The following is a 12,856-nucleotide window of genomic DNA, read 5'->3' as shown; positions in this document are numbered from 1 at the left end:
ATTACTATCCCTCCTGCAATTGTATGCGTGCGTAAGCGGAGTGTTATTGTATGGAGTTGATGTATGTTACTAATATGCATTGTGTGCAGATCTTGTATACTTGGCTTGTTTAGAGTTATTTCTGTTTTGCTGCCAGTTAAGGGTAAGAAGTAGTCTTCTTGGTCTAACTCATCAATATGCGCAGTAAATGTGCTATTTAAGATTTTTACGGTGCAATTGCCGGTTTCAATTAGTATGGGTACTGCTATTATTTGGCTGTTTGAACATGAATCAATGACTGGCACTCCAAGGGTGGTATCGATTAGAATGACTCCTGGTTTCATTTCTCGTATTATCGTATGCTCGGAGCTCGTGGTGGTGGTACATTTAGATGGATGATTTCTGATGATATTTGAGATACACTCGTCGTTTAGCGGTTGTGGGTTGTTGCAAATCGTGCACTCTTCGTTAACATTGAAAATGGTGTTTTTATGCTTGGCTACAAATTTTACATCCGTCTATTCTTCTATGTCTTCTACAGTTGTACAATGTTATCAATGTTCAGGATAAGATTTACTTGTTCTATTTCATTTTTTACGATTATTTATTTGATCTGATCTGATCTTTTATCTGATTATTCATTTGATTTTCGATTTTTTTTAGAGTTTGTGTAATTTTGTTCACTGATTTTTCTATTTCGGAATCAATTCTAACTTGAGCGTTAATGTTGGATATGGTTTTGTTTTCTGAATGTTCTAAATTCTGAATGTTCTAAGTGTTTTCTGATCTGCGATTTCCTGCATTTATAATGCCTCTCTTTTGTTTTCTAGGTCTTATATTTCCTAATTTTTTTTAAAAGCTGATAGGATTTTATAGTCTAAGGTGTCCTTAAGATGGTTGGTTAGGCTAATATTATTGGCTAAATTCTGAATATAGTTGAGGTAAGTCTATATATATGTTGCTGTTATAAGTTTTGGATTTGTTAAAACTATTATGAGGAAATGAATCATTCCAAATTTCATTTTTAGTTTTTTATAGTATTCAGCTGTGATTTCCGTAAGGATGAGAAAGAATTTAAATGGTATGTCAGGTTTTTCGTTTCCTTTTCAATTTTGATTTATGAATTTTTCTTCCATTTCGGTCTAAAATATTTGTAACTAGGTTATCGAAAACTTTCGTTTCACGATACCTTTCTTCGTGTTTTAAATTATTTCTTTTCCTTTCGAAGATCGTGTCATTGTCTTTGAATAGTTCTGGTTCTTCTCGTGTTTTGTTTAGTTTTTCTATGTATTTGGATTTTTTTTCTTTTTGTTTTGTGGCATACACTCTATAAAGTTCCTCTTTTTGTTTAATTCTTTCTTGAAGGTTCTCAGGGATAGGATCTTCGTTTTTGAAGCCGAAAAATAGTTCTTTAGGGGATATGTTTGTTTGAGAGTGTATATAATCATTGTAAATTGAGACTGCCAAATTAATTTTTGAAGTAGTTGATAGATTTTTTGTAGAATCTCGTAGTGAGATTATGTTGTGCAATTCTCTTATTGTTCTATGGACAATTTCAATTGTTCCATTTGAAATCCTCTTCCAACACTTTTATAATGGAATTCTACATTATTTTCTTCAAGAAATTGTTTGATTGTGGTGGATTTAAACGAACATTCTTGGTCCATCACAAGCAAACAAGGTCTTCCAACGTTAGCGAAGAATTGAGTTAGTGCTTTTAGTATATGTATAGCGTTTCTTGATTGTAAAGGAATCGCCATGGTTAATCTTGAGAACTTATCGCAAAGGGTTAGAAAATGTTTATCACTAATTATAAAGATGTCCATATGAACGATTTCCAAAGGTTTTTTAGGAGTGGCAGTAATTTGATATTTTTGTTTATATGGGCGTCTTTCATATTTAGCTTTTTGACATATTTTGCAAATGTTAATAAATTTAGTAATTTTAGTTTTCATGTTTGGAAAATAATATTTTCTAGAAATATGTAATTTGGTCTCAATAATTCCTCTATGGTTTGCATTATGTTGTCGTTCAATAATCAAATCCTGGTCAATTTCATCAGTTCTTCTTCTTCTTCTTTGGCACAACAACCGATGTCGGTCAAGGCCTGCCTGTACCCACTTGTGGGCTTGGCTTTCAGTGACTAATTGGTTCTCCCCCATAGCAGGATAGTCAGTCCTACGTATGGCGCGGCTCGATCTATTTGGGGATTGAACCCATGACGGGCATGTTGTTAAGTCGTACGAGTTGACGACTGTACTACGAGACCGGCCTCATCAGTTACATCTTCTAAAATTGTTTTTGTCCAAAATAGTTTGATCGATTTTGCGCGAGAGAAATAGTTTTTGTAGATAATTTGTAAGTTTTGTAAGATTTTTTCGCTGCAACAAATGCCAGTAACACATTTGGGAGATGCATATTCTTTGATTATGTTGATCAACATAGCTGGTCCAAAAAGGGGTGTTTTTATTGTTATTCTATGATAATTTCCGAAAAGTGTAATTGCTTGTCGAGAATCATTATTATTTTCTTCTAGTATTATTTGATTTCTAAATTCATTTAGTGGTTTTTCAGTTGCTGGGATGAATTCGTCATCATTAGTATCTGCTGAGTGTTGCGTCATAGTGTCAGTATTGTTAGAGGCAGTATTTGCATTTAATTCGGATGTTAAAGCAGGGTTTTCCGTTATGCGGGATAGTGCATCTGCATTTCCGTTAAGAGTACCTTTTTTATACTTAATTTCAAATTCGAATTCTTCCAAGGCAAGTTTCCAATGAAGAAGTCTTCTATTTAAATCATTTTTCTGTCTTAGCCAAACAAGAGGTTTGTGGTCAGTTCTTATTTCAAAAACTGTTCCGAAAATGTACGGTCGGAAATGCTTGGTTGCCCAAACAATGGCGAGTAGCTCTTTTTCGGTAGCTGAATAGTTGCACTCTGTTTCGTTAAGCGTTCTAGAAGCGTAAGCGATTGGGTGTTCCTTACCATCTTCGAATTTTTGTGAAAGTACAGCGCCAAGGGCGAAGTCACTTGCGTCTGTTTCTAAAATGAATTTTCTGCTAAAATCAGGTTATTTTAAAATTGGATCAGTAGTGAGCATTTGTTTACAATCATTGAAACAATTTGTAAATTCGTCATTATGTGTTATTTTAGAACCTTTTTAAAGACATTTTGTGAGAGGTTTGGTCAGTTTTGAAAAATCTTTTATGAATTTTCTGTAATAACCAAGGATTCCTAAGAAGCCTTTAATGTGGGTTGTTGTTTTTGGTATGGGCCAATGCAATATTTTTTCTATTTTGTTTGGATTGGGTTTGATGCCATCTTAAGTTACGATGTGTCCTAAGAATTCACACTCTTTTCTTAAAAATTCACATTTGTCTAATTGAACCTTTAAATTTGATTCAATTAATTTTTTCAACACTTTATTCAAATTGTCCAAATGTTGTTGGAGTGATTTACCAAAAATAATAATATCATCTAGATATACGAGACTGTTTCTTCCTACAAGGTCACCTAAAATATTATTCATGGCCCGTTGAAAAGTAGCAGGTGCGTTTTTCAAGCCAAAGGGCATTCGTATAAACTCGAAGTGTCCTTTTTCTGTGCTAAAAGCTGTTTTTGGTCTATCCTTTTTATCAACTTCAATTTGATGAAAGCCGGATTTTAAATCAAGTGTAGTGAAGTACATGCTTCTACCTAACTTGTCCAAAATTTCTTCTATATTGGGAATTGGGTATCGATCATCGATCGTTTTTTCATTCAATTTTCTATAGTCAACCACGATGCGCCATTTCTCCTTTCCACTTGCATCTGATTTTTTAGGGACTATCCAGAGTGGGGATGTCCATGGGGATATAGAATGTTGGATAATACCGTCAGCAATCATTTCTTCGATTTGCCTATTCACTTCTGCTTTATGAAAATTGGGGTATTTATAAGTTTTTGTGTGAATGGGTATATCGTCTTTAGTTTTTATTCGATGTCTAATAGCGGTGGTGCATGAAAGTTTTTCTTTTTCTTGATGGATGATGCCTAGATTTTGTTTAAGAATTTCGAAAAGTTTATGTTTTTCTTCTTTGTTTAAATGATCGGTGCGAATTAAATTTTCGAGATTTGCTATGTAATTTTGCGGATGGTCATTATATGGGTGTGTGCTCATGTGATTTATTTCGATCATTTTGTCTAATTCATATGTTTTTGCTGGTTTAGTCCAATGAAATGTTAATGTGTCGCCGTAATTCCTGGCAAGAACTTTAGCATATCCTTGTTTTGCTTTATAAACGCCTGAAGGAATTATTGCATCTTTTATTTGAATGTCTTTTGGAAGAAAAATGTTTCCTTTTGTTTGAGAAACAGGAAGCTTTATAATTTGAGAATTATTAGCATTTAATGTAATTGAAGGGGGTTCTAATGTTCTTATTTCTATGTCGATTGTACGATCGGGTAGAATAAGTTTATGATTTTTTGTATCAATTAGTGTTTCCATATCGGAGAGTGATTCGTATCCGAGTATTCCGTCAAAATAATTATGACATTTGAAAAGGTAAAATTTTATTTTTTTATCTAGAATGGTTATGAATGTGCATTCTTGTGATTTGAACTTACCATTTTTATTTTTTATGGTGATTGTTTCGCATTTCACTCTTTGAGTTAGTGGAACTAATTCTGGATTTAAAAAGTTTTTGTTCGCTCCGCTGTCTACTAAAAGTTTGATGTTTGAGCCATTTAATTTTGTCGTGTAAAAGGGTAGTCCGTTAATTGCGTTTAACTCGGTGGGTTTAAGTTTGCAGTAATTTGAAAATTTACATCTTCTTCATTATCGGTTTCTTCGTCTGAATCGGATTCTTCTGATATTGTTCTTCCGTCTTCTTCTTCGGCTGTATGCGAGAAAATTTTGTTTCTCATATTGGACCGTAAGGATTGATCAACGTCCATGGGAACAATTTTTGTACGATCTGAAGATGGTTTCATGTTATTGAATGGTCTATTTTCAATGTGTTTAGGTAGTGAAAATTTATTATCCCTTTTTACATTTTTATCGACATTAGGATGTTTTTCGAACCCATTATTGGTGTTTGATTTAGTTCTTTCGGCGTTTTGGAATCTGCATAGAAAGGCATAAGCTGATTTCAAGTCTTCTGGTTGTGCGGTTTGAGCATATCCAAAATATGTTTTGCTCAGTCCATTTATGAACGCAGCGAGGCATTCTTGTTCTAAAAACAGGTTAATTGCCTCCCAATGTGAAGCGTATACCGTATTCTGTCTTGCTACTGATTTCATATTGATCAAAATTTCTTTTGTTTTTCTATAGTGAAGGCTCAAAGATTCGTTTTGTTTTAGGTTCCACAATTGTGTTTGATACGTTGCGATGTTGTTTCGATCGAAGTTTAAAAAAAAATATTACTGGGGATCTTTATTTGCGAACTGCTAAACTAAGACTAAAGCAAACTTCTGGATTCGGTGGTATTTAGCTAGGCTGGTGTTTTCGGTGCTGCCAGGTTTGCCGGTCACGTTGTCGTCCACGTTTATGATGATCATGTTGCCTCGGTCCGTTGGAACCTGACTCCGCGCGTGGAGTAACATCGATGGCTCGCTTGCGACCGTTTTCTTACTCAGCACCTGTATCATAGCGCATAGCGCATGTGTACATAACTATATATATATATATATATATATATATATATATATATATATATATATATATATATATATATATATATATATATATATATATATATATATATATATATATATATATATATATATATATATATATATATATATATATATATATATATATATGTTTTATAAAATAACGATATTTTTGACATGTCGTACTGTTTTCATTAAAATAAGCAACATAAATGAGTTTTCTGTAAGTAATTTACCAAACAAAGGCCAAAATTCGCTTATCTGGCTGAGTGAAAAATCGACCTCAAATCAAGTTTTCTCTTCCGGGTGTGGGTTGACGACAGGTTATGCAATACTTTATACAATATTTTCATCGGCCAAATTCATACATTTTTTACGATCAAATTATGTAACGAATCGAAATTATTACAGTTATCCTTGCCTTGATATTATAAACTGTTTTGAGGCATCTTTGTTAACCACTACTATAGGAACACAATACGACGACTGTAGGTACAGTATCGGACAAAAAGATAGAGCATTTGTTTTCAACGCACCGGGCATTTGTTTTACCGCGTTACTTGTGTGTGTGTGTGTGTTTTTGTTTTTTTTTTGTTTTACAAGGAGGGGAAATCTTCAAAAAGACTCCCGTTGTCGCACGGGTGTTGATATAGGAGTTTTACCCAGTAAACCCCCTCCTTGGGACATCTACTCTTCCCCCAGGGTTCACCTGTGACAGAATGACAGTCCTGTAGACACTCGTAATACCACACAAAAGCACAGAAAGTACGCATTCATTTGAGTTACTGGCTCACTTGAATTCGTGCACAGATGCACGAACACTTTGATACAGATGCACGAACACACTTTGTGTGTGTGTGTGTGTGTGTCTGTGTGTTTTTTTTTTGTTTTACAAGGACGGGGAATCTTCGAAAGACTCCCTCTTTTTTAGCAAGGCGCTTCGTCCTTTCTTTAAAACAGCTGCGATCGCTTCACCAGTAGACCGCCCCTTTCTAAAGCCAAACTTTCTGTCCGACAGTCCGTGTTCGCCTTCTGTATAGACAACTAATCGGTTGAGTATTAGGATTTCTAGTATCTTGGCGAAATTGTCTATCAATCCTAAAGGCCTTAGTGCTGATGCATCGCCGGGGGGCTTCCCAGGCTTTGGTAGAAGAACGAGTTTTTGTCGCTTCCAGGGTATCGGAAAAAAACCAGTATCGAAGCAGTTCCGGAACACTGATAAAAAAGCTTCTGGGTACGCTTTGATAGCTGCTTTCATCGCTTCAATGGGGATACCGTCCGGACCAGGTGCCTTCCCCAGTTTGAGATGGTCTGCAGCCTTCTGTAGTTCATCAGCGGATATTGACACAGGTTCAACATCAGGATTGCGGGGTATATCACGTGGAGTTTGTGGCTCATGGTTAGGAAACAACTGTTCAATGATAGTCTTGAGCACGGTTGGGTTCCTTTCCCTAGGTAGGTGTTGGCCGATCATCTTACCCATTAGCGTTCGGTAAGCACCAAACGAGTTGTTTTCAACCTCATCGCATAGGGCCAAAAATCGGGTGTGTGTGTGTGTGTGTGTGTGTGTGTGTGTGTGTGTGTGTGTGTGTGTGTGTGTGTGTGTGTGTGTGTGTGTGTGTGTGTGTGTGTGTGTGTGTGTGTGTGTGTGTGTGTGTGTGTGTGTGTGTGTGTGTGTGTGTGTGTGTGTGTGTGTGTGTGTGTGTGTGTGTGTGTGTGTGTGTGTGTGTGTGTGTGTGTGTGTGTGTGTGTGTGTGTGTGTGTGTGTGTGTGTGTGTGTGTGTGTGTGTGTGTGTGTGTGTGTGTGTGTGTGTGTGTGTGTGTGTGTGTGTGTGTGTGTGTGTGTGTGTGTGTGTGTGTGTGTGTGTGTGTGTGTGTGTGTGTGTGTGTGTGTGTGTGTGTGTGTGTGTGTGTGTGTGTGCGTGTGTGTGTGTGTGTGTGTGTGTGTGTGTGTGTGTGTGTGTGTGTGTGTGTGTGTGTGTGTGTGTGTGTGTGTGTGTGTGTGTGTGTGTGTGTGTGTGTGTGTGTGTGTGTGTGTGTGTGTGTGTGTGTGTGTGTGTGTGTGTGTGTGTGTGTGTGTGTGTGTGTGTGTGTGTGTGTGTGTGTGTGTGTGTGTGTGTGTGTGTGTGTGTGTGTGTGTGTGTGTGTGTGTGTGTGTGTGTGTGTGTGTGTGTGTGTGTGTGTGTGTGTGTGTGTGTGTGTGTGTGTGTGTGTGTGTGTGTGTTTATGTCACAAGTACGTCGTTTCGGATAGGTTAGTTTGTGTGGACGCACGCTGTTTAACATGACATCACACATTATCGGAACATTTTTGACGCAATATGTCATCATGTCAAGCTATGTTTCTTCAGATACAAACCCTCGCGCTCGTTCTCGCATTTCCACCATTATAGGCACAACGAAGCATTCACAAAAATATGTACTTTTCCGTTACATTGAGGTGTTTCATTGTAAAAATGGTTGTGATTGCAAAGATAAGTAGTAGTAGTAGTAGTTTTTATTGATTTGAAATTTGTGTACAGTGTACAACGGGTACTCTTGTAGATTTGTAATGGGTTCGAATTCGTTTTCTTTCCTCATTGTTTGAACAGTTTAGCTAGCCCTGCCAAGTTGAATTTTTAAACTTTTTTTTTGTGTTTAGGATTGTCGTTGTTGGAAAAATTAGAAGAAAAAAAAAACCCCGAGCAAAATTTTTGAATGAAACTAATCCTAACTAACCTATTTTAATCCTACATTAATCCTACGACCTAAGCTATATATTAATGATGAATTATTCATTAGGATTTAAGTGCTTTAATGTTTTGATAGAACTATAGTACAAGGTTTTGTACCAAAGAGTTTTCGTTCATTTGACATTTGATGATGTATTGCCTGGATATTTTGTCGATATAATTTTTTACTTTAGATGTTTTTGTTCTTGAGTGCAAATCGCTAGTTCTGTACCAAGGTGGGACATTGAGTATTATTTTAAGTAATTTGTTTTGACAAACTTGTAGTTTTTTTATATGAGTTTTGGCACAGTTTTTCCAAACTGGAGTTGCATACGTTAGCAATGGTCTGAAGCAAGCATAATAAAGCAGTGTCTTGTTATGTGTGTTTAATTTTGATTTTATATGCATGAATGGATACAAGGTTTTCAGGGTTTTTTCTACTTTATGAATGGAGTTTTCTATGTGGGTTTTGAATGTTATGCGTTTTTCAAAGGTTAAGCCGAGATATTTTACGGAATTTTTCCATGGAATTGCTATGTTGTTTAAGTTTATATTGTTTTGAGGGAGTTTACGCCGGTTCGTATATCTTGTGAAGAAAACAGCCTCAGATTTTGCTTCATTAATCTTTAGTTTCCATTTGATACAGAATTTACTATACTTCCTAAGTCCCATGTTTAAAGATCTGACTATTGCTTTAGGTTGTTTAGAAGATGCTGTAAGGGCGAAATCATCAGCGTAAAGGTATTGTTCGCAATTTTTCATGACTGGCATATCTGAGATGTATAAGTTGAAGAGTAGTGGTGATAAAGGGCTGCCTTGGGGCACACCTGCTACTGGTGTGAATGATGTTGATTTAATGTTGCCTATATAAACGTTATTGTTCCTGTTTGTGATGAAAGAATGAATGATTTTCACTAGGTATGAAGGGTAGTTGTTAGATATTAGTTTGAACAGTAAACCCTGATGCCAAATAGTATCAAAGGCTTTTTCACCATCAAGTAATACTAGGCCGGTTGATTTCCTTGTTGATCGATTTTTTAGAAGCTGTTGCTTTAATCTATCTATTTGATGTGTAGTTGACATGGAAGGCCGAAAGCCGAATTGGTATTTAGGGATGATGTTATGTTCATCAGTAAACGAGCGAAGCCGTGATGATACTATTTTTTCGAATATCTTTCCTCTGCAGTTGAGTAAACTGATTGGTCTATAGTTTTCTGGTTTTGTTGAATCTTTACCGGTTTTAGGTATTGCTATTATTTTCGATTTTTTCCATATTTCTGGGAAATATCCAAGCCTCAGACAGCTATTAAAAATTATTGTCAAATAAACAATGGCTTTGCTAGGTAACCTTTTTAATGTACCGTTATTTACATTATCAAGACCGACTGATTTTTTGGTTTTGAGTATTTTAAGTAACCGCTTGATTTCAACGGGTTTTACCAAGCTGTCATGAGTGAGATTATTTATGTTTTGCCTATTTAAAAAAGCTCGATTTACTGATTGCACTTTTCGTTCTATCGGGCTATTCAAGTTGAAAGTAATTTTATGAGCGTTTTCAAATTTCTCTTTTAGTGCTTCGCATTTCTCTTGCGCACTCGTTAGTGTTTTGTTTTCTAAGTGTAGTGAAGGGATGGAATATTTTTTGTTTTTTATAATTCTAACAAATTTCCACAACCTATTTTTATGATTGCAAAGATAAAACACATTCCAATTGGTCCTAACACTTTAAATCCATAACAAACACATTTGTACCACTACAAATTGCACCACTACTGGAACATTTACCCTATTGAAATTTTTGTTGAACTAAGCGAGCCATTGAATGATAATATTGAGCTTACGATACGTTTTAAACACGTCTCAGCACGCAATACAACAAAATAGCTACTTTTCTAGACAACGAAACGATACTAATCGATCAAATACAAACATTCAAATTGGATTGATGATGTTAGTAACCCATATCGAGATCCTCGTTGTACATAAGCTAATCAATAACTAGTTTTTGAACTTTATTCTTCATGCAACTAACCCACCGATTCTTGATGAACATGTGTTTCATTTCAGCTATTCTCAACACTTTGTGCAAAGAGTTTCTTCATGCAAATGTTACCGCTATACTTTATATGATGAACTATGAGTCATACGGACGTAGCACAGCCTCTGCACAATACTTCTTACAGCTGGCGGGGTACCTTGGCATACCGGTAATTTCATGGAATGCTGATAATTCTGGACTGGAAAGGCGAGCTTCACAATCTGCCCTTCAATTGCAACTTGCACCAAGTATAGAGCATCAGGTAAAAATATTTAGATCCCTTTAGACGGGCGCGACGCTATCAACAATGCTATCAGGTTTCAACCCAAATTTGATGTAATAACTCTATAGCCGTTACGCGATTAAATGAACACATTTGATAAGTCGTTTGAAGTTCATTTTTTGTGTATTCCTGTTAAACTAAACGATCGTCAAAATAATTAACGACTGCGCGAAATTTCAAATAGGCAAACACAGGGAAACAGCAATATAATTAAACCAATGTTAATTTTTATCGCATAAGCTGTTGACGATTGTTTATTGATAGACGGTATAGCATCAGGCGTTAAAATTAACAAATAAATTCAATTCGTTCCCGATGCTAATGTCAAGCAATTTTGGTTAATTCTTGGACTAATTGGTGGTTAATTTTGAAGAAAAAATAACGGCTTACCATTTCTTTCGCAATGCCTGCTAATGTTTCCGTGTGAAAAAAATGCATTGAAGACAATTAATTTAACATTTAAAGTGAGTTCTTTGTGTGAAACGCAAAAGAAATAGTTAAAAATAATAGTGATTAAAAATTCACCAAAGGTTTTAAAGGTTCTCAACAAAGATATCGCGAACGTATTGAGTTCATTTGTTAATTTTAACAACTTACAGTATCGGACAATAATATAGGGCCTTTTTTTCTACGCACCATGCACCCGTTGGGACAGGTTTATGTGTGGTTTGTATTTGTTTGTATTTGTTTGTGTGTGCATGTGTGTATGTGTGTATGTGTGTGTATGTTTGTATGTTTTTATGTGTGTGTGTGTATGTTTGAGTGTGTATTGGTGAGTGTGTTTGTTTCACAAGTATGTCGTTTCAAATAGATTTGTTAGTAGTTTTTTTTTTGTATTTTGGGTTAGGTTTTTGTTGTAATTAGCAGGACTACCGCCCTCGCGAGCAGTGTTTCTTCGATATATTAACAATCTTACGGTCTTTCTCCGCCGTGGTCTTGTAAGGACGTCCGGGTGACTTGCGCGTTTCGGTTATCCGAAGCGCGTTTGCTACAAAAGTGCGCGATCGTTCCATCACGAACTCGATCGTTTTGCGCTTAATGCCTGCAGCTGCCATTCGCTTTATGATATGGCGCTGATAATCGGTACAATGTTTGCTTCCATCCATTGTTACAAAAATTGCTTGCTTGGACCGTCAAGAACGCACTGGTAAAAAACTTGGACACGACTAATGCCGTGCTCTGCCTGCGTTCTGCTTCTATACGCGATGAATTACATTGTTGCCGAGCAGCGAAAAAAGCGTATTGATAAAAACTTTCAATGAGTAAGCGAGTAAGCATCTACCCATTAAAATCGAGAACAGAATACTGCCGCGCTCATGAAACAAAACGCTTATTGAAATGAACAACTGCGCGCCAGCTCAATGCACGCACAAAGTTAAACATGCGAACACAACGTTCAACGCAGAGATGCATGCAGGCCTTTAACCGTAGAGTTGGCAACCAAATTTACACACGTAAGTTGGCAACCGGCATACTCGGGTTCCACACGTTTTGATGCAAAAAATTAACGATTTTCATAGGTAAACAATGCTTTCTATATTTTAATGCTGTAAGCAAGTAATGCCGACCATATATTCTCTTCTATTTCATTTATTCATTTAGTTTTTTCATTTTATTATAAAAATAACGGTCAAATTGAAATTTGGAATCGTTTGAATTTGACTCGAAAATAAGCACAATACGAAAAGAGGAAGAAGAGAAACGTCATTCTCCATACAAAATGTATGAAATACCCGGGTATGCTGGTTGCCAACTTACGTGGTAAAGTTAAAAAAAATTTAAAATAAAATACTTACAGGCTGTTTAAAATTACAACTTATGCACCAAACAATCATAAATTAAAAGTTGGGAAGCTACGGAAAATTTCAGGTCAATAAAAGCAATGAATCAAAAGTTATTGCAGTTCGAAGTTGAAAAAAATACCCGGGTATCCGGTTGCCAACTTAAAGGTTAACATTCGTTTCATTTTACAATTTCATTTTTTCCCTGATTTTTCCTACATGCAATATCGAGCAGCCGTTAGTTGTTTATAATAACGTTTATTTTAACAAGAATGAACAGTAAATGAACTCGGGAAACCGACTATGAACTATAAACAACTGTTAAAATGTGCTCAATCAATCACGATGCCGACTAATACATGTCAAATTAAGACATTTAAATACTCATACATATTGAAAATATTGCAAGATTGCTT

General features: G+C 35.9%; 1 protein-coding gene across 2 annotated transcripts in view; it reads left to right on the top strand.

The window, feature by feature from the left end:
* Nucleotides 1-12,856, top strand: part of LOC120960959 (glutamate receptor ionotropic, NMDA 2B) — a 155,082-nt gene that overhangs the window by 126,907 nt on the left and 15,319 nt on the right. For both annotated transcript variants that reach the window (XM_040384462.2, XM_040384460.2), the window contains one exon: nt 10,406-10,638. In XM_040384462.2, the coding sequence (XP_040240396.1) occupies nt 10,406-10,638 (233 nt within the window). The remainder of the gene's footprint in view (nt 1-10,405; nt 10,639-12,856) is intronic.

This window comes from Anopheles coluzzii, chromosome X (genome assembly GCF_943734685.1).
Source record: "Anopheles coluzzii chromosome X, AcolN3, whole genome shotgun sequence".
NCBI classification, from domain to species: Eukaryota; Metazoa; Arthropoda; class Insecta; order Diptera; family Culicidae; genus Anopheles; species Anopheles coluzzii.
The sequence above is the reverse complement of the archived record's forward strand: the minus strand, read 5'-3'. Positions and strand labels throughout refer to the sequence as shown.